The sequence below is a fragment of the Maylandia zebra genome, linkage group LG22 (genome assembly GCF_041146795.1).
Source record: "Maylandia zebra isolate NMK-2024a linkage group LG22, Mzebra_GT3a, whole genome shotgun sequence".
Taxonomy (NCBI): Eukaryota; Metazoa; Chordata; class Actinopteri; order Cichliformes; family Cichlidae; genus Maylandia; species Maylandia zebra.
In genome coordinates this window covers 19995006-20017643 of record NC_135187.1, presented here as the reverse complement: position 1 = coordinate 20017643, position 22638 = coordinate 19995006, and the positions used below count along the sequence as shown (strand labels likewise).

General features: G+C 42.0%; 1 protein-coding gene across 1 annotated transcript in view; it reads right to left on the bottom strand.

Annotated features, from left to right (window-relative positions):
• The window catches only part of gabbr2 (gamma-aminobutyric acid (GABA) B receptor, 2), a 204500-nt gene extending 183956 nt beyond the window's left edge, over nucleotides 1–20544 (bottom strand). Inside the window, exon 1 of the mRNA XM_004547985.5 lies at nucleotides 19464–20544. Coding sequence (XP_004548042.2) covers nucleotides 19464–19778 — 315 coding nt within the window. The 5' untranslated portion in view covers nucleotides 19779–20544. The remainder of the gene's footprint in view (nucleotides 1–19463) is intronic.
• Nucleotides 20545–22638: the final 2094 nt, after the last annotated feature.

The window sequence follows — 22638 nt, the reverse complement described above, 5'->3', positions numbered from 1 at the left end:
TTTAAAGGATGTTGCCAAGTGTTTAGTCGCATTCATTATTATTATTATTATCATTACTGACCTCTGTTGACACCAGAGATTGTATCTGCTTAATTGTATACTGGAAATGTGATAATCTCAGTTGGAGGGTTATTATGTAAATTTAATTGCCAAAAAACATTTTCAGGTGATCGTGGCTCAAGAGTTGGGAGTTCATCTTGTAATTGGAAGGTTGACGGACAGTCTCGGTCGTTGTGTCCTTGGCCAATACACTTCACCCGTTGCCTACTGGTGGTGGTCAGAGGGCCTGATGGTGCCAGTGTCCAGCAGCCTCGCCTCACCCACACCGCTTCAATAATGTTGAGGTTTGTTCTCTGGGGAGTCCAATCCATGACTGATAGTTTTTCTGTCTAGGTATGCTTTTTATTGCATTAGCATCTTTAGGAACAGATGTTTTCTAGATGGTAAAATATAAAATAAATTTTCCACATTCATAATTTCATCAGTTTGGAGAGGATCCCTAAAACAGCCTCAAACCATGACAGAGCCTCCACCATGTTTTACAGATGGCTTCGCCTTCACAGTTGCGGTGATTTGAATCAAACTTTGGTAAATGGTAAATGGCCTGTATTTATATAGCGCTTTACTAGTCCCTAAGGACCCCAAAGCGCTTTACATATCCAGTCATCCACCCATTCACACACACATTCTCACACTGGTGATGGCAAGCTACATTGTAGCCACAGCCACCCTGGGGCGCACTGACAGAGGCGAGGCTGCTGGACACTGGCGCCACCGGGCCCTCTGACCACCACCAGTAGGCAACGGGTGAAGTGTCTTGCCCAAGGACACAACGACCGAGACTGTCCAAGCCGGGGTTCGAACCGGCAACCTTCCGATTACAAGGCGAACTCCCAACTCTTGAGCCATGATCGCCCACATGGATCATGAAACTTTGGATTCAAAATTTGGATTTATCAGTCTGTGAGAGCTGTCACCGATGGTTTTAAATCAAGTTCTTGTGTAATTTGGCCTTTTTCCCTGTTTTCTTTAGAAACGACTTCTTGGCAGCATCCTTTCCACTGAGACCATTTTTGTTAAAGTTTTGACAAACACAAGATTTGTCACATCTTTGCTGGAATTTTTCCTATTATTCAAGGACATGTCATCTTATCATTTAGGATGCTCTGTGCACCATGCTAATAGTTCTTTGGGGTTCACCTTGTTCATGCAAACATTCTATTTTTATGCCTGTTAAACTGTTATCATTTTTAATAAATTCCACTAAAAAATGGGGGCTATAACATTTTGGTTTGTTTGTTTGTTTGTTTTTGTTTGCAAACATATCTGTCATGTGTAGACACAACACTGGTTCATCCCTTGAGTTAGGTCACTATTAAGTCGCTTAACCAACAAAGAAAACAGCCTCTGAAAATGGTCAGGTACGGGACTGAAAATGAGTGACAAAGCAGCCAATGTCCTCCATTAAGTCTGGAGAACAAAATCATTTTAAGAATTACAACAATGTCCGGCTGCCTGGAAGCAAATAAAATAAATTAAAAGAGGAGTGACTCCACAGTGCTCTCTGTTGCAGCTTAGATTCTTTTAATTTTATTAATATATATTTTGCATAACTTCAATTTCTATTTTGTTTCTTCTATTCTTAGTCTTGTTCTTTACAGTCGTTTCTGTTTTTTAATGATCATTTATTCTCTTTCTCTTTTTATAATGTGTATTTTTAATAGAAAAAATCTATTGTACAGTTAAATGCTTGTTTTTTGGGGGTTTTACTGTGCATAGGACATTAATGCTCTGAAACTGGAAATACACTCTGTATTTATTGCTTAATAAATAATCAAATCAAATCAAATCACTTTTTATTGTCACATCACATGTGCAGGCACACTGGCACAGCACATGCGAGTGAAATTCTTGTGTGCGAGCCCCACAAGCAACAGAGATGTGCAAACACAACAACACAAACGAGCAAAATACAAGAATGGCCAACCTGAAACTAATAAATATATGTACAATATATAATAGTGTATGCATTTCTGGATGTGTATACTAAATATTTTCCTACGTGTGTGTGTGTGTGTGTGTGTGTGTGTGTGTGTGTGTGTGTGTGTGTATACACATTTTTACAAATTAAATAGTAAAAAAATAAAATAAAATAATAATAATAATAATAATAATAATAAAATATATAAAATATACAGAGTTGAATATGTGCAAAACAAGTGGCATTTATATACAGTGTGGAGTGCATAATGTTGAAGTTCCAGTAGTGAAGCTGAGGTGTCTATGACGTGTTCAGCAGTCTGATGGCCTGATGGAAGAAGCTGTCTCTCAGTCTGCTGGTACGGGACCGGATGCTGCAGAACCTCCTTCCTGATGGAAGCAGTCTGAACAGTTTATGGCTGGGGTGACTGGAGTCCTTGATGATCCTCCCCGCTTTCCTCAGGCACCGCTTCCTGTAGATGTCTTGGAGGTCAAGACCTCTTAATGCCACCCCCTCTAGCAGTGACCCATGTGAACAAAAGGAGCATTACTTTAAAGGCATTGATTCTGTGGGTGTGTTAATCAATAGTGCAACAGGTTTTAACACATAGTGCAATGGGAGAAGGCAAATATTTGCAAAATGACACCACAGAGAGTGGTGGCAGCAAAAGGGTTGCATTAGGTTAATCAATCACTTACATAATAATCAGGAAACATGACAGCATGAGGGTTCTTGGCTTAAACACTAATAATCTTGATGTGTGGCAGAATATTTCCTCCAGGCTGCTGTACAACACACTCAGCAGACATTCATCACTACCAAAAAAGAGGTGGCAGAGGGAAGGGCAGCCAAAGGGATGGATGGGGGTGAAGAAATTAAAGAGGGAACAAGGGATGTTGTAATACAAGTGTGGGGGTGTGGATTGCTGGTTGCCTAGAGGATCAAACACCGAGCAGGAAGGGTGATGGGGAAACGGTGGTCTTCAAAGAAGTGAGGGTTGTTCGCATTTATGGGTTTAAAAAAAAGGCAGGTGTTTCTATGGGAACCTCGTCTGCGCTTCTGTGTATTACTGCTCACACTGAGCGTACTGACATGTACTTTACATTCAGGAAAAGCATGAATGCACACACAGCCAGGCTTCCTCTGGAGATTATAGAGCTCCATGTTTTCCTCTTTCTTAATTTTACTTTTCCTAATCCTGCTGTGTTTCTCTGCTGCTCGCTCTCGCTCTGTATTTATAATCCATTTTTAGATATTTCTCAAGTGAATCTGAAATGCAGAAGTAACTCATTTACATACAGAATATATTCCCCCTTTTCTGTGACACACTGAGCCTACATGTGTCTGTGTTCCTTTGATCTTACTTGAGATGCCTCTTGATCTAAATGAGACCGGGCATCATTTAAAAAGCCCCGCACCTGTCGGTCCTGCTATTAATAGTACATTTCAAAGAAGGGAACAGTTCTTGTTTTGGTTTGGTTTTGTTTTTTCACACAATGCCAAATAAGAAAAATAATATAGAAACTACTGTTCGCGTATATAAAAATCCCAAACTAGAGAAGTTTTTCCTTTTGTGAAAAAACTGAACCTACGCTTAAAGGCAGGCTTAAATAAAGAGTGTTCAATGAAGGACTGTTAATCTGAACATCAAAATGTACTTGGTAACGCAACCTCATCCATGTATAAAACCAGAAAACAGTGCAAGTGCATTTGCATCATAACTAAAATTAAATTAATTAAATGCATTTTTTAAGCCAGTTTTTTGGAGGAAAAAATACAAACAAAGAAAAAATGTGTATGTCAATATGCGAGGTGATGCATAGCTTCAATACCACGCATAACGTGTAAGGAATACATCTCTCTCTCTCTCTCTCTGGCACGCACAGGCAGAGAGTGCTACTACTATAATTGTTAGTGGCAGATCCATCTCCCCGCGTTTCATTTTTTCCCTCTGATAAAGCCTGAGGAATAAACGCCAGCTTTGCAGCCATCCTGCTCATCCAGCCCCCACGCCCACAGTCCCTGTAGGTGGTGTTTTCCTCGCCCGCCTACCGCTCGCCCGTTACAGTGCCAAGCGCGACATGTGACAGTAGCAGCACATGGCCTCCGAGCTCCCCCACCCTCCACCCCAATCCTCTGCAGGCCTGCCCCCCTCCCCACGCCTGTCTGAGAACACCCCTCAACAAGCTCCACACACTTGTCTTGTTTCTTTTCGCTCCCCAGCCAGCAACCCCAAATGACTACCTTAGAGGCACAGACAACCGTGCACACCACACGCACAGACGCATATCAGTGCAATTAACTCCCAAAATGACACACGGATGCTGAAATGTTGGAGAACCTAAAGCCATGTGCCTGAAAAGAGAAGGCTAGGTGTGTTCGCATCAAACTGTTCTCAGATGCAAAAGTGTTGTGCCTCTGTCTGATTTTCACTGCCTTGTTCCGGCGCTGCTCTCGTGGCGTTAGAAAGGGGTAAACATGCCAGGTTGTGTTCATACCAGTCACATCCAGCTGTCGCTCATTTCTGACTAAGCTACCATCCTCCTCTCCCCAAAATCCTCTTTTCTCTAAACCGTCTTCACATCACATCTTCTCTCCTCTCCTCACCTGTGCTCTTTGTGCTTATTACCCCACCATATCCTCCTCTTCTTCTTCTTCACTTGAGATTGTGTTTTCACCATTACTCAGGCTTTAAATTATTTAGATCGCTTTAACAACTGATATCTTATATAAATCAAATTTCAAACAGTCCAAGGGATGGTGTCACGTGTGTAAATAAAACATAATTTCCTCAGTGAGTCGAGCAGGATCTGAGCATTGAAGACATTCGGTCTCAGGTGTCGAGCCTGCCGTGTTAATATTTCAATTACCCTCATGAATAAATTGATTAAATAGGCGCTAACATTATTCTTGGTCTGCCTTTGTTGTGGTGGGAGAAAGCTGTGACATGCAACATGACTTCACCCAAAACTTTCTCTTCTAATATGTTCAGACTGAAGAGCTGTAAATCCACAGTGATTTGGGAGCTACGGGTGGTAAAATCTTCTCCAGATTTGCAATTTTTCACATTATTTTGGGGTTTTTCTTTGATGTTTTTAGCCTTGTTTTTCTTCCTTTCCTTTCCTTGTTTTGTTTTTGCATGTATTTTTACTTTTGCATTTAATCACCAGAAAATTAAGCATCAAATACACCTCATTTTGAATCTTTACCGGAAGCTCGATTGCCAAATTTACTGCACACCTGATAATCATAGTACCACTAGCTTATTGGCACAGTGCTACACTTCAAATTAGTAGTTCTGCTTCCAGTCATGCCTTGCTTTGCCTCTCTCCATGTTGCCACCTTCTTTTCTCCTAGTATTAACTCTGTTCCTCTCAGCTTCGCCTCCATAAATTGTGGCTGGCAATGCTTTTTTCCATCTGTCACAGCTTATTCCATGTACCATCAGAGATTAGAAGACCTTTCTTTTTCAGACATCGTTGGCATTTACCATTGCCCTCCATCAAAAAAAGAAAGAAAGATATGGTCGCGAACCCGCAGTCCTTTTGCCGCCGTCGTCACACACTCTGCCTCGAGGAACAGCCGGGCTAACGCTGATTCCCTCTTCGATGCAACGTCATTGACAGCTTGAAAAGAGTATGCAGGCATATTTCAATATAATAACATTATAAAAACCTAGGTCTAACCCTTTTAACACTTGTTTTTTAACATTAAAGTACAACTATTAAACAATAGCAATACTGTCATTACAGTGTGCCTCCTTTTATTTACACTCTAAGTCCACTTTTTGTTCACTTTGCAACAAGAAATTTAAAATGTGACACATAAAAGCCTCTTCCACAAAACTAGAGCGAATAACAGGAAAATCCACTGGCTAAAGTTAAGTAAAGTTAAATAGCGGCGTACTTGAGGAAACACGCACGGAAGGAGGCGTTTTGAACAAAAACAGCAGTGGAAGGCCCATTTTTGAAAATGCGATTCCTGTTAGCTTAAGAAGTCAGCATGAAGGCCTTCTAGAAATCAATAGAAGCTCCCTTGTGTGTAAGAGCAAGTCAACAGAGCAGCACAGAGTCGGGGCACACAGATAATATTTATGTAGAGGGAGGCTGCCAACAACCACCGGGGACCATGTATAATTCTGATTCATGCATCATAAAAGCAGTGATGTTGTAAATATGAGGCACGTTTACTTATTCAATAAGAATACACGCAGCAACAGGTCAGCACCGGAGAGTTGTTTAGCATGCCACCTTTAAATATTCATGCGCACAACCTCTGGATAGTGTGCCTTGCTTTTTGTAAAATTCAGAGATTGTCAACGAGCGCACAAAAACTCGAGCACACACTCATCCTTTCGGGTCCGTGCGCCTTTGTTTGCGGACTAAGTGTGAGGTTGTATGATCAAAGCTCCAACATTATGTAGAGCAGACGACGTGCATCAGCTGTGATCACGTCCACCTCTACCTCTGCGGTATATGCAGTTAGCAGGTTTACCAACCTCACGAACAAACGCATGGCATGTGCAGAGCGCTTCCCCTACACGATGCCCCGTTTCAACATAATTTACATACGTTCGAAAGACATATTACACCTTTTACCCATTTGTGTGCTGAACATTGGAAACAACTAATAAAACATACATGTTACATGTTCCTGTTTTCCTCTTTTAAGCCTCGCTGCAGGAGATCCTTCTGGTTTTAATGGTTATTTTAATTGCTGATGTTCCACTAGAATACTAATAAGGGTAGTAATTAGTGCAACATGAACTGTAGCTCAGTGTGGACATGAGTTGGTTTTTCCTTTTAAAGAGTCTGCAAAATGGAACTAGAGCCCCTGGCATGGAGAGGACCTTTAAAATTAGCATTTGGATTGTTTGGTTTGCAAATTTTACACTGTAAAAACTACTGCAACTCCAAGAATGTCACAGTTGACCGAACAGGCAGCTTGTTGAGCTTTGCCTTGAATTATATCCTTTACTTGGAATAATGAAATCTCACTCACTATCCAACTGCTTTCTATTGAATTAACGTGATAGACATCCTTACTTCTCACAGCTTGGGGTGTCATCAGCCTAACCAGCTATCCCTGTTCATTGGCCACATCAATCTAAGGCAATAAATGGTTCTGAAAGCCAAATAACCATCACAGCAGGAAACGCAGGAATGATACATGACAGGGAGATTCTTGCACTGTAAAACGCCAGTTTCCTCCCAGAATGAACTTTTACTTTTATGTCACTTCAGCACTTCGATTTATTGTATACCTTGGGGATTTAATTGCTTTACAGTATATAGCTGAGTGATTATCGTTAGTGATGTTCACCCAAGATGATCATTTTCTTTACAATTTCAAACATAATTGAAGGGTTTAATAAAAGATGGCTGACAAGGCCAGTTCTATGGCAGCATTGGTGAAAACCCCAGGAGTTCATTTCTAAGGCGTTTCACTGCGGCTATGAAATACTATTGAAAAATGTCCTGTCAGATATCAAATGAAAATAGGACACATTTAAAGGACTACTTAAAATGCGATTTAGCTGATGGTATATAATGAATGAAAGAAAAGGTGTAGGTGAATTCATACTGCCAACAAGCTGCCCGTTTTTAAGTCGTAGCAAAAAGGGTGGCAGCAGTTGTTCTTGGATGTTTCCCAATAGGAAGAATGGAACAGGCGTTCTGCCATCACCCTGTTTTTAGCCATGAAATCAATACACACGAACAGAAGAGCTGCTTTCTGGCAAAGACTGGTCTGCATTTGGATGGAGGCATGAAATCAGCATGGAAGTGAGAGCATCTAATCAGGAAAATAGTGTTATCACCAGATAAGACCGTCTGAGATGAGGCTTATTAGATTATACTATGTATATCCGCTCAGTCTATATTAAACATGTCAATTACCATTTCCTGATTTTACTTTTAAAAACATAGAAATATATTTAGATGTTTAAACTTTCTAAAAGTATTTTTAAATCCTGCTTATCAATGTGTTATTTAAGGTCTTTAGAAATGATGTGAAAAAATCTGCTGAAACTGTCGATGCATTAGTTGTTGTTCATCCAGCTTTTTTTTAATGTGTGGGTATGAATTAATATTATCCATATACATATATTAATATCTAAAGGGCTTTCAAATGCTTACGCTTATACTTTAGTGTAAGGATTCAGAATATGTTCAGTGTTCAGAGGATGATTTACACATAATCTAGGTCAGAAAGTGCATTTCATGATTGCACTCATCTTCTTCAAGTGCACTTCTTGAAGTACAGACTGAATCCTCCAGAGCATACTGTGGGGTCCTTTTGATTCTTGAGATTGCAATTTATTTGCAAGACGTCAAAAAGGCGCTCGTTTGCATCCTGCATATCCGAAGACATTTGCTCAAGTCGACAATCCATCGGTCCAGACAGACTGCTGATCGACGTGAGCATCACAGGAAACTCTAAGATGGCAAGGATACTAGTGTTTCTATCCCTTGATCATTGGTCAAATATTTGCCTGCATCTATTCGGTTTAATCACCATGTAGATTTGGTCCAAAGTACATCTAAGCATTTGGGATTGAATGCTAAAAAGCCGACATCTGTGGCTCTCAGCTTCATCACTAAAAATCACTTTCACTATCCTTTTACGTTATGAAGCATTAGGTTGCTGCTTAACACCTAATCGCACACATTCTGTCGTGATCGATGTGAGTACACAAAACCTGAACAAACACTTGACTCGAAGATGTTCCTGCAAGGTTCAGTTTGAGACAACATTTCCCAACAGATCGCGTCTGTGGTTTATTTTAGGCTCTTTATAAAGCCTGAGCGATCAACAGTTCTGGGCTTAGGTTTGTTGCACGTGTATGTTCATTTGTGCAAAGGAATGAGCCGACTGGTAAAAACATACACTGCCGCTCCTCTTCTCTCTATAAAAAGGGTAATAAAAGGCTCCTGGCTTACAGTAGCAGTTCATTAGTCAGACGGGCAACTGCAGGTCAGTCCAACCAGGGCCCCGATCCCGATCTATCAGCAACAAGCTCTGTAACACTAACTGCTCTTTACAGCCTCAGTCCCTGCTCTATTGCCTGTAACATGGTTTGTTTAGCAATGTATTAACTTTTTTTTTCATTGCAACATGTAGAGCAGCCAAGAGCAACTTTTGCAGTGTAGCGGCAGTGTGCAATGGTGTGAGTAACGGTATGCTGTGTGTGTGTGTGTGTGTGTGTGTGTGTGTGTGTGTGTGTGTGTGTGTGTGTGTGTGTGTGTGTGTGTGTGTGTGTGTGTGTGTGTGTGTGTGTGTGTGAGAGAGGCTGTGCATTGGGGTTTGTTTGCCAAATGGAAATGCTTAAAGCAAAACGCTCTGACAAAACACAATTCCACTGATACAACATAAGAAAGAACAATGTAATCTGTTTTGCTATTCATTTATCAAACTATCCATCCATGATGACACACACATGTGCACACACACGCACACGCAGAAACATATACATGCACAAAGATTAGGACTGAGTCACAGCAGATAGAGCCTGGTTGGAAATAATCTCTTATCATCATTGCACAGCCTTTTGTGATCGCATACAACATGATTGCCTGCTTTGGATGGGCATGACAGATGTGTATACCATTGCTACTGTGCATGGGCACTTAGGCAGAGTGGCTGGGTGTGTGTGTGTGTGTGTGTGTGTGTGTGTGTGTGTGTGTGTGTGTGTGTGTGTGTGTGTGTGTGTGTGTGTGTGTGCAGGTTACATCTGTGATTCTACTCTCTGTTGTTATCGCTCTTGGCTCACAATGGGCTCACCAACTGCTTTTCGCTAACAGGGCCCAGTAATCGCGGATGGGGAAATAGTATCCACCATGTGCGGACGGCAAATGGACAAAGGTCTGATGTGTATCAGAGACTGCCGAGCAGAGATGTGCAGTGTGGCACGTGGATGCACGCTGGAGTCCGCTACCTGAAACAAATCCTGACGGTTACATTTTCAGTGCTCATTTTCAGCACATGTAATAAGTCAAAATGTAATTATATCAATTACAAGAAAAACATGCCAAACCACAATGTTTGATGGCCACAAAATATAAACTGCACACAAAAGAAATGGAAGCATGATATATTGTTCAAAAAGCTAATATACAATACTGTGCAAAAGTCTTAAGGCAGCCCTCGTTTATTTATATTTTGCTAGGAAAATAGAGGAAAAAAACTTAAAATGTACAATCATAAATGGAATTACAGTATATACGACAAAACACTTTGTTATTTCTTCAAGTAGTCTTCAGGAATAGTCTTCCAGGCTTCTTGAAGGGCATTCAAAGTTCTTGAAAGACCTCCAGAAAGACTAGAGAACTATTGCTCACAACCACTTTAAAAATTTGATGCGAAAATTCTCCTAGTCTCCTGTATATTACCATAATTTGTTCTCCAGAGTCATCATGTATACATCATGTATACAATGTATACATCATAGAGTTCAGTATTCACATTATTGTTTAATAGTTTAATGGCATTCTTTAATTGCTTTTCAACAGTAGTAGGCTTCCATTATAGGCTCCACTGCTGTGTTCTACTGGAACATTGCGAGAAAAGCTATGTGAACCATTGGAGAACAACAATTACTCACTAATATGTTTCATGATGGTATCACGTGGATAAATAATCATATTGTGTGGAAACAGATGGTATTAAAACGCCATTTGAGCAAAGCGTTTTGACCAAACTGCACTGGACCTTTGGGCCGTGTTACGAAGAGAGATTGATGGTTTAACAAGGTGTGCTGAGCATAAAGTCAGACAATTCACTGTCACATGGGCAGCTCTTCTTTCTCTTTGGCAAGTTGTGCTCTTATGTTAACATTATGTTAACAGGTTATGTTGAAACTTTTGGTTTTCAAGGGTCTAAAAGTGCCACATTTTCTCTTATCTTTTGATAATAGACTCCAACAGTAACAGAGATTCTCAGCTGAGAGAATAGCTTATATCCAGTATGCCAACCTGTTGAGCCATGCATTAGTAACAAGGGTGTGGTAAATCAATAAGATCAATTTTACTTTGATTTGGCAAAAAAACAAAACAAAATGTTTTTAATATTGACTTCATGACAGTATCAGACCTAAATGCACTTCTTGAGAGATAATGTTTAAATGGATCCAGTTTAATGTTTCAGAGCTCTAATGTGCAGCTATCACGTTAGAAATAAACACCAGCACCGAGAGTGCACTGGTAAAATCAATATATTAACTTATTTAACGAGACTGATAATCTTCCACTGCGTTGCTCTCTTGCTTTATCTGCAGCACACGAATTACTGTTTTTGTTTTTTGTGAGGGGGGGGGTTCAGATCCTTTATAACTGTCCATGACCTGTTCCTTTTTAATGGACTATCAGCTTAATTTGTATGGAACATGATTCAAATGCCCCCTTTTATGTGAGAGCCCGAAGCAGAAAACTCGATATCCATTATCTGTTATTAGGTTTTATGTTTTGTTGAGCTAGCTAACGCAAAGCCAAGTCGAACTTGCTTCATAGTACATAGTCCTGCCCTCTTAACTGGTCAAGTGTGCTGGGTTATCAGCAAGTAATACACATTTTCTTGCAATAACATGTTTTTATATTATCTTTGTTAGTGCAACAGCAGTAGCTGATCAAGTCTAGTGTGTGTGTGTGTGTGTGTGTGTGTGTGTATGTGCAGCCATGATAGAGAAAGCCTGCAAGACTATCTGCAAGTGTAGATGGCGATTAAGCAAGAAAGGCTATTATTCTTTGGCGTGAAGTGGCTGAAAACGTCCACCTGTATGAAGTCACTTTCTCATGGCGGGCATACTTTAGGCCAGGTCACACGACTGTGTACCCACATGCGTGCATCTCCTCCCAAGACGCAGGCAATATTTTGTTGGCTTTTTGGCCAAGAATTACACGAGCTTTAATGTAATTACAGGAGCAGAAAGGACAGACTCTCTCTGCTTATTGCTCTTTGCTGGGTCCCCTTGAGAGAGCGACAGACAGGGACATGCACAGAGTATTTGTCCAATCTCTAATGACAACAGCACACCCATTCCACGGTAATCCTTTCATTTCTGTCCACTCACGGGAGAAAGACAGGGAGGTGAATGCGATGTCTGTGAGTATGTGTGCGTACGTGAGGGGGTGGAGGATTGATGAGGAGTGAGAGAAGCGGACAGTGATGGAGTGAGGGGATGGAAAATTTGCAGGATTGAGGCATAATAACAGCTGACAAGGGCGATATTGGGCAGAACACAAGTCATTATTTAAAAAGGTCATCTGCAGTAGTAGGACCTTGGTCACGGTCTGCTTTTTGGGGGGGTTAAAGACGAAATAATTACAAGAGAAGGAATTTTATGTGTGTCACCCTTGCATACATACGAGGCCGTTTAGTGATGGAAATTCTCCAGATGTGCCGCAGCAAGAAACCTCTCTTGGGGTTGGTAACCATAAGCACGCAAACACATATTTTCCTGGTCCTCTTTAGAGGTCTTGTTTGCAGAAAACAGGATCAATAAATAGATTAGAACATCTTAAGTATTATTTGGAAACCTAAAAAGTGCAGAAACCATCGTGCGCACGCCACATTTGGGAGCTAAGAGTGACTTTTTAAACAGTTTGCAGTACAGTAGCAGATAAACATTTGCTGTGCTAATTGCCTGCGCAAATGGCTTGGCTGGTGATCAGTGGCAACTTTATAGATGCACCAGCAGAGGCAGCCAGACAGACTGACGTAGTGTTGTGCTCAACATGGCAGCAGCCATCTTGTCAGTGTTTTCAGCAGCACTGAATAAAGATGAGAGATTTTCATCCATTTCCCAGCTTTTTAAACTTGTATTTTTTCTCCCGTTTAGCCGCCTCACGCTATATCTCCCTTAACTCGTCCTCCTCAAGTCACTATTTTCTGCCTCTCCCACCTCCCCATTGATCCTCCCACCCATTTTCTACCTCCTGGGTGTCCGTCATTCAGCTGTACGGTTTGTACTGAAATTGTTTGTTTAATGTTAATGGCAACCAGATGCCTGGTTTGCCACCTTTTGGAGTCATTGTGCATCTCAATGACAGTAGAGTCATTGAAGAAAGAAAGAAAAAGATGAGTAAGGGGGGCATGCCAACAGATGTCTCATCATAGCATCTGCTGCGAAAGCACAATAGGAAGGCATAAAGAAAGGAAGATTAAAATTTGACAATGACAAATTAATTTGAAAACTAATTGATTATCACGAGCTGAATTCATTAACGCTTTTACTACACCACCGCTCCGACTGGCTGTAATTAAGATGCAGTGAAGTCAGAGCGACGTATGCAGATTTAGATGCTGGATTCATTGTTTAAGGTGACACACAATGCTAGAGTATATTTAGATATAGCGACAGATCATTATTGGGGTTTAGTGTTTTTGGTAAAGACGGTTACCCAAGTGCTTGCACTGATATATACTCGCATATGCCCATTTATGGAACACCAAAATGATTGCACACACTACAGCACAGTCCACTGACTACAACATCAACAATCTTGGACTAAAAATAGGCTACTTGGCTCTATATGTTCTATTTCAGTGTGCTAATAAAGATCTAAATTAACAAGAATATACTTTTAACAATGTGATGCCTGATGCCTTTAACAGCAGCAGTTTTGCTGTGTTCTATTTCAGTGGAAGGCTCCAGTGTAATTGCCTGATTTTAACAATATCAGCGCGGGGTGATTCAGTCCATCACCATTCGGTCAATCACGTTCACCAACCACAGAGATATACATAAGTACCTCCACCCACACATCCAGTGCACAGACTATTTCCCATCCTTTCCCCAACCTCCAGCAGCACTCAAGTGCAAACACACATTCTGATTGCTTTGCAAGCAACCAACAGGACTTGCTTAGAGTGCTTTTACAATGGAATTACGCCGCTGCCTCTCACGTGATTAGCCTGATTGGGTCAGCGCATCGGGCATAAAAGCAGCATGAAAGCGCAGACAATATATACAAGACCGTGCAAGCTCTCTTACGCCATCAAATTAGCAACACACAAGCGCAAACAATAAGAATCCGTCAAACATGCTTTAATCTGCACTAGGCAAATGCAAGCTGCGGGCTCTAATTTGTTTTTGCCACACTTGAACTCGCTCATTGAATTTTAGTGGTCAAAACACCAGCAATGTCAAATACAGCATTGTGCAATTAAGACATTAGAAAGGAGGTCTGTGTGAAGCAATGTACCAGATAAAAGAAGAAGTCAAACAGGGCTTTTTTTCTCTTTGTAAGCTTTGCAATAACATCTGGGAGAAGCAGAAAAGTGTGGTCAAAAGGTCAGGTCCATTGTGATTAAAAAGTGTTGGTGTATAAGAGATGGGCACAGGGAACAAGTAGTTCTGAAAGTTCTGGAGTGTGGATGCTCAAAAAAAAGGCATTCTTTATTGTCTTTCATGCAAACTTTGCATCCTTTGACAAATATTTACATTAATCATTCAGTGTATTTAAGATGCATGGTACAAAAGATTTTTTAAATGATTTTCCAAGGCTTTTCCTGGCTCACAGTAGGTCCTTAGGGGGTAATAACATGGTAGTAAGCATGATTCTAGGGATAACAGACAATGAGCGTGCTATCTTTCTTTGACAGAAATCATTCCATTTTCTTATTATTTCCAACCATTTGATAGTAAAAAAAATACAACAGGGAGGAGACTTAAATCTGTCAAGGAAAAGCCCAAATTGACGTTGCATAACTCGGTCTGATGAACCCGCGGGTCCATTTTCCTTTTTCCGGAGATGAACAACACTTCATGTCTAACTGCTCAAGTGACTACAATATCCTGACCTCAGGCAGTGCTGCAGGGGTGCCAATCGACAACAGCCGTGACCATATGTAGGCGTGAATGCGCTGCATGCCTGTTTGTGTGTTTCATTTATGCGAAATATTCTGTGTGTACTTGTGTGTCACAATATCTGTTGTAAAGCCAGCTTCGGGGCGCGTAAAGAGCCTTTCATCAAGAAAGTTCACATTTGCTATTTGTCTCGCTCAAGCCCTCCAGGCCACTGGCAGGCTGACTCAGACAAAGGTCAGCAATTAATGCTCAGATTTGGCATATTTATTAAACTGTGACCCATGCTTCTTTCATTTTGTTAAATCACAGTGTGAAAACATTCAAATAAAGAAAACACTGTGATCAATTTCTGAGGGGATATACGTAACACAAGATCTTTGGAGCCTGTTACGGATCTATTATGCATACCTCATCACATGCAGTAATTGCTTTCTCTCTTTTTTTCTTTTTTCTTTTTTTTCCCAAATAGCCATTAAAGTACTTGCCTGACAGAAACAATGCAAACAGCATTACATTAGGATCCAATATGAATTAAGAGGCTGGCCATTTCCTCTTCCTGCACAGAAGATGATATAATCCTATTTCGGGATCTCCATCTAACAGCCCTACGCATCTCTTTCCCTCTCGCCTCACTCTCTGATTCTCCCCTGAGATCCTGTTCGTTCTATGAGAAGGGCCGCTGCGCATTGATCCCCACTATCTGTGTCGGGTCAGTGAATACAACCACACTCAGCACTTTCTATATGCCCAGAGAGCGCCAGAACTGCCACATGCTGCTTTTCCCTGCTCACGCTGAACATTCACCCTCTCCCAGGAATGGTGACAGGCAATCTTTGCTGACCCTCCCAGGTCACCACTTTGGCACTAAATGCTGCAGGTGTCACACATTTAAATAACACATGGCATACATCAGACCCCTTTTGAAAATACAAGACTTTTAAAGGTGGAACTTCATTTGTATGTGTAAGGTTATTATACAAAGAATCTTAAAGCTGAGTTCAGCGTGTGAAACAGTAAGTTCATTGGATGGTACTCTAAGAGGCTCTCCCCCCAAATAACTACAAAAATAAATGGCCAACAAAACAAACAAAGAGCTGTTGCTAAAACAAATTTTCCTCAACCCCACCAAGAGTATCAGCATTGAACCAGCTCACTTTGACTCAAGACCTATGCTTAGCAGAACAGTAACCTCCATTATGAAAATGGCTTTTCACTGAAAACGTAACTTCTTGTGACAAAATGACAGAATGCCTTACACACACTAAGCGGGGGGTGGGGGTGCTCAGCATCCCGTGGACAAGACTACTGTACTGTGGTTTCGGGCTCGCCATCACAAGCTTAAATGTGACATGTCGCATTTAGCCCTCTGAGAAGAAAAGGGGAAGCGGCTTATACTGCAGCTGTGTGCGGCGTCTCTAAACATAGGTCACTTCTAGCAGAACAGAAATAGCTGTATACTGTATGCGGTGCACTGGACACGGTCAAGATGCGCATCTCAAACTGCAACAAACTCGTTGTCGTTGTGTTTCTACTGATGAGTTCACTCTTCGCTGTAAGAATATAGGTATCAAAGTCCAGCGATTACCCTAGAGTTCTAAGTGTGTATGAATGAATTATTTCAAATTCACAACGCTTCACTTAGAATTTTCACGGTATTAACCTTTGCCTTGTTGATTTTATAGCTTTTTGTCTCATACGATTCAAGCTGAATAAAAGTTGTCACTGCAATTCAAAAACTTTCCATCACCGTTCTGCTAAAATGGGATATTTCCCTGAGTGGCCCCTCTTAAGGGCCTGTCACTCATCCTATAAGCCGGTGAACTAGCGTAGCTTAGCCTAGAACCCTTTCATTGCCCAAAGTCTCCCTTCCATCCTCTTCCAGTGCCTCCTGTCCTCTCCAAAGCTTTGATCCTCTAAGCCTGCAGAGTTACAGTATCAGTCCATGGTTACACTAAAAATCCACACTCACACATCTAGCTGTAGTAAAGGACCAACTCCTGCTCCACCGCTAAGCCTTCTAGTTGATATAATCCATCCTGCTTCTTTTCTACCTCAAATGCTCTGTTTTTTTGTTTTTTTTAAGTAAGGCTGTATTTTCATGTGAAATTGTCTCAGCCTGCTGAATTGTCTGTGCTGCTGAAACATCTCAAGAGTTGGTTGTCAGTCTGATCAGACTAATTTGAAACCACCAAGGCGGAATATCTGCTCTACTTCCATTAGCTGCCTCTTCAATCCACCAAACACTAGCTCACCAGCCTCAACTCTGCGGCCTTTTACTGCAGGACAGCTCCTGAGTGCCTCACTGTCATCTGCACCACCACCACCCAGCCCCACACTGCACAAGGATGGACCAGGCCTGCTCAGTTAACCCATGGCTCCACTGACAGGGGATAAAGGGATAAAGAGCCTGTGCTCGGGGACTGATTACTTACATCTGCAGGGCTAAATCCCAGTGCCCACACAAACATAGACACATGTGTACAAGCACAACGCAGGCACACACTTGGCCTGCTGCTAGTTGCAACAAACGCACTCATGCATGTATTATTTTCTGACAAGCATGTGCTTGGTGGAAAGTTGGGTCCATCCCTTTGTTTGTGAGTGTGTGTTTAGGTCATTCGTTTGTGTGTAAGTTAAAAATGATATTGCAAGAAATGTACAATGAAAACGCATATATAGGCAATAGCACAACCATCACGGATGTCACATTATTGGTCCTATAAGTGAGTCAGCGGGTGAAAGCAATATAATCAGCACTACAGTGATATCCCCCTCCCAGGCAAAGGTCTTCTCTAGCTGTACATGCTTATTATTGTTCAGACACAAACAAGTGTTCACAAACAATAATAGCATCTTATATCTTCAGATGTTAGTGGAATCATATTTTCCCCAAAGTCTCAGTTTCTTTATTTTCTGCAAACATACAATAAGAATATTCAGTAGCGGTGATATGCTTCAATTTGCACTTGGCCTCTTGTTTACTTTAACCACAGCGTCCTGAGCCACATGATTCCACATGTAAATATACTATAAGCTATTTGGAGGACATTCTTTTTCTCTCTTTTTTAATTTTATTTTTTCCTAGTTTTTACAACCAAGGATGCCTGCAGTCTGTTAGCAGCTTAACAACGCATTTATGAGATCTGCTGTTAAAAGAATAATACAGAAGTTTCACTGCTGGCATCTAATAGTCTTACTTAGTCGTTTTCAAAAACATGACCAGAACTTGGGAGTTTCATTTGCCCCATCTGGGAAAACCACCCTGAAATGCCATTGGGTTTTTATAGAGCAATGGAGTTTAGCCTTTGGCCACAAAGTGATCAAATAAAAATGTTCTCATGCCTTCCCAGTATTAGAAAGCTGGCATCACTACCAGACATTTCCAGCAAGCATGTGTCAGGCTGGCCCACTGACCTCTTGCTTCCAGCTCATCTTTCTCTCCAGGGGAATAGAAGGAGAAAAATCATAACTCTCATAACAGCACATTAATCCCAAGGTCTGAGCACATGCGCCTCTGAGGGCTTACCCCTGTCAACAGAGATGCGCGTGCTCTTTCACATGGACACACCTGTGCCCACACGGTAAGGAAAACCTGCTGATTTCTAAGGCAGCGGGACAGGTGGCACAATAAAACAGATCTGGCTCGACCTATAAAACAGATGAATAGAGTTGCAGTTCATTCAACCTCTACTTGTCTCGCTGAAATTCATAGAAATTTGACAAACTATCAAGGAAGCAGGTTGATGGTAAATTAAACCCCTCAGCTGCACAGTGTGCGCTCAAAAGCATAGACGTTACTTAAGCCTAAAGGACCACTATACTGTTGAGTCAAATAACTGAAGTGTAAATAGATTATGGAGAACAAGCTATTGTCTACACTTTTGGCAACTTCAAGAGGACTTCAGCTGGAGTTGTTAGCGTTATCAAATAAATTGATCTTAATTTGGAGCTTGAACACTGTGATGTTCTGCTCTTTTCAAGGGTGCCAGGATTCAGGAGAAATCGTACAACCAATTACCGCCATCTTCAGGCACGAGGAGAACCAGCCCCTTTAATCGTTAGAAAGCTACACTGATTCATGACTGAAAGCCCGCTTATAAAGTGGCCACTGCAGAAACAAAGATCGGATGCTGTGATTTTTAAAAAATTTAAAATAAAAAACGTTAAATCACTGGTTGGTGATGGCGAATAGCAGAGATTGCAGTAACCATTAAAGCATTGAAAAGTGTGCCTCTAGAGTACCCAGATAAAGCAGAGCCTTGTGATGGCACCTTGCATTTTAAATGCCCTATCAACTACCAGCGACAGCAGCTAAAATGAGGAGGACGAGGCAGACACGTACATCATGTTCGTGAGTGTGTGTGTGTGTGTGGGGGGGGGGGGGGGGGGGGGGGGGGCACACCTACAGTTGACTTTTGCGCACTGAAGAAGAAAAAAACACCTTCGCCAAAAACAACGAGGCTTCGCAGATGCCAAGCATAACAGAACCCCTTTGGAGGGACACTCGGTGGAGCTCTGCGGGGCAATGCGCGCGCCATACACACGTGCACAAGCTGACTGTTCGCGCGCGCGCCCCCACATAGGCAAATACACACATACAAGCCATATACAAATGTTTCAAGCACGCCCGAGCCAGCCGGCGGCAGCTTAGTGAGCAGATTTAGTCTGCATGTTTACCTCGGTGTCGTATATTTTGGTGATGAGTGAGAACGAGTACTTCCCGGACTCCCTTATGTGTTGGATGGCCAGCTGAACCGCCGGCTCGATTCCTTGGCTGATGCTGCTCATCAGGGCCGACTCGTTCATGGGCATAAGAACCATTATGGGCAAGTTTTCCCCGTCCCTGGTGAACCAGCTGTTGTCCTGTCCGTGTTTGGTGCGGTCGTTGCACACCTTGGTTAGAGCAGGGTGAAATAGCAAAACAGAGAGGAGCAGACATCCCGTCGGGAGGAACATCTCCCAGCCGCTGCAGTCCCTCCGGGCTGGAGCCATGCTACTGTACAGGGTGACCAAATGAAATCCCACCGTGCCCTCACTGCTCGGGCATTGCAAATTCGGGCTCGTCCGGGATCCTCACGCGCCCGTCCGTCAAGGAGATATGAATTCAAAACAGAACAGACGCAAAAGCCGCAGCAGCCCCTGCAGTGGGCAAACTCGTCCCGTGGATTACGACTGCAAACTGAGAAAATATTTCTACTGTGTAACCGTGCCTCTGTGAGAATATTCCAAGGGCGCAGAGATTCGCTTTGCAGAGGGAGAGCTACTGCCTCTCGGTGTCCGTCATCCAAACGATCTCCTGTCCAAACAACCCTCTCATTCTACAACCCCCCCTTTTCACCTTTAATCTGAACCACTTGTATAAAGAACAAAAAATGTTCTGAAGGATGCCCCCCCTCCCCCCCTAAAAAAATAATTTAAAAAAAATCTGGCAATTTCGGGATACAAATTAATCACTCGTGTTGACAGTTCTTGCAGATACAAAATCAACTCCGAAGTAAATTCCCAGCCAAGAGATGCCAACTGTGGGCATCCCCACCAAATACGGCGCTCAGGCGGACAAATGTCAAGATAAGGGAGGGAGATGGGGGGAAAAGACTAAAAACAAACAAGGCTGATGCTGAAAGCTTGACAGCAGAGGTCTGGGGAGGAGATGTCGAGAGCGTCTGCGTTGACAGCCTGTGGGACTGTGAATCTCCTCTCCGATGGTGCGTCAGAGAAGCGCTGAAGCCTTTGCTGCTGCCGCTGCTGCTGCTCACCGTACGCGCAAGAGGGAGCACTGAATGTGGAGGAGGAGAGGAAACGAGAAAGGGAAGGGGAGGAGGGTGAGACGGATATACAGCAGCGTGGTGGGAAGGCTGCATAGGTTTTATGCAGGACAGACTCGTCGGAGGCCTGACAGCCGAGGGTGTTTTACTGGGCTATTACATCTAAGAGACAGGCCACATGTCAGACATGCATGGAGCAGGCCAGTTAAAACCTATGAGGTGTATGCATGTGGAGGCTCGTAGCTGTGAATTGTACTGTCACAAGTGACATCAAAAGTAATTCTTGTATTTTTAGTTACTCATTAGGAATGCCGAACCTCGTGATATGATGGCGTCAGTCTGGAAACCACTGTTAAACAAACAACACATACAGAATCTGGGATGGATGGATGGATGGATGGATGGATGTGAGAGGAATTATTATTATTATTATTATTATTATTATTATTATTATTATTATTATTATTATTATTATTACCAACAATAATTAAAAAAATAACTACATAAATATGTAAAATACTTGGAAAACACTGCAATATATTGGAGTAACAAGGAAGTATTTCAGCACCATGGACAGCGCACGGTACGGAATAGCATTCGGCGGTAGCGTAGCTGAAGTTGTCTCTTCTTCCATTGTCACGTGTACATTAGCCCTTTACCTGTACAGCCTCAGGGCAGAGGATACGCTTTCTTATTCATGTCCAATATGTGCAAACATTACATTTCTCCGGCAGGAAAGGAAAGTGGTTCCCCCTCCCCAATAAAAAAGAAAAAAGCCAGTCGACGCAATAGCTCGCAGCACATTTCCTGGTATTGTTAAACACGCGTGGGAAGAGAAGAGAATATGCTGCCGCGGGTAACTCTTCACCACATGCGGGAAAAAATACGGAGGCCTTTCAAGTCATCAGCTTCAAACGTATCTCAAAACAAAGGCAGTTTGACCTACACAGTCACAGTATCACATCCACAGTTACAATGAACATTACATTTTAAAAAATGAAAAAAAAATGGGGGGGGGGGGGGGGGGGGGGGGAGAGAGGAGCATATGAATGAAGCACAAATGAGAATATAATGTATTTTCCCAATGTGGCGCATGGCACGAATATTGTCTCATTGGAAAGTCAGAGGTGCGAACTGAGCTTTGCTCTACATTTGCAAAACAACGGGGATGAGGCAACAGCTTTACTTCCATGATGAGTTGTCCAAAGTGCAACACAGCTGAAAACATGCGGGTCTTTCCCATTTTAAACAATGCTGGTAATTCCGTATTTTTAATCATCCTTCCAAGGATAAGCAGATAAGCAGTAGCATTAAAATAAACCACATGAAAGCATTACATCTTTCCAAATGAACTCCCTCTGTAGGCTCAGCTGGCATCAAAAAGTGGGCAGTATGAAATAAGCTTTGCATAGAAAACACTCCTGATCATGATCTGAATCTAACGCCTTAACACAGCCAATTTCCTTCACCGTTATGGATTTAAAGCATTGAACTCTCACGGTCAATAGGCCTCTGCCATATTGACCATAGTTCTTACAACATGGGTCACTTATTACAAGTCCAAGAAGCTCCAATCACATGTCACACAAAGGAAATTTGTTATAGCCCTGGAGGAATGCTGGAATCTACATCTCTCTCTTTCTGTCTTTCTGACCAGTATATGATTTGCATGAAATGTTTACCTAAAATAAGACATCTTAATTGTGGGAACACCAATAGTAAAACACATTTTTTGTCTGAGGCTGATTACTGTTTTGACCCACCTTTTGGCCTGTGAGGTCAGACACATTTAAGCTAATCAACAACGAGCTAAAAATAGAAGAAAAACTCAAGTTGGCTCCAATTAAAGGTCAAAAGAGTACAAAACAGTCAAGAAAACGCTCAAATAAAGGAAGTGAGTTAAATCAAAAATAATAAATAATATATGCTTTGCATTCATCCACACAGCGCTGTATTTTCCCTCTTCTTGATAGTTTTCCTTTTTTTCTACTCAGAAGTCCAGATGAAGAAGTAGGTCAAGTCACTGGCCCATCTGTTTGTTTTGCACAAAACAACAATCCTCCGCTCAAAACAACCGTCCAGTACTG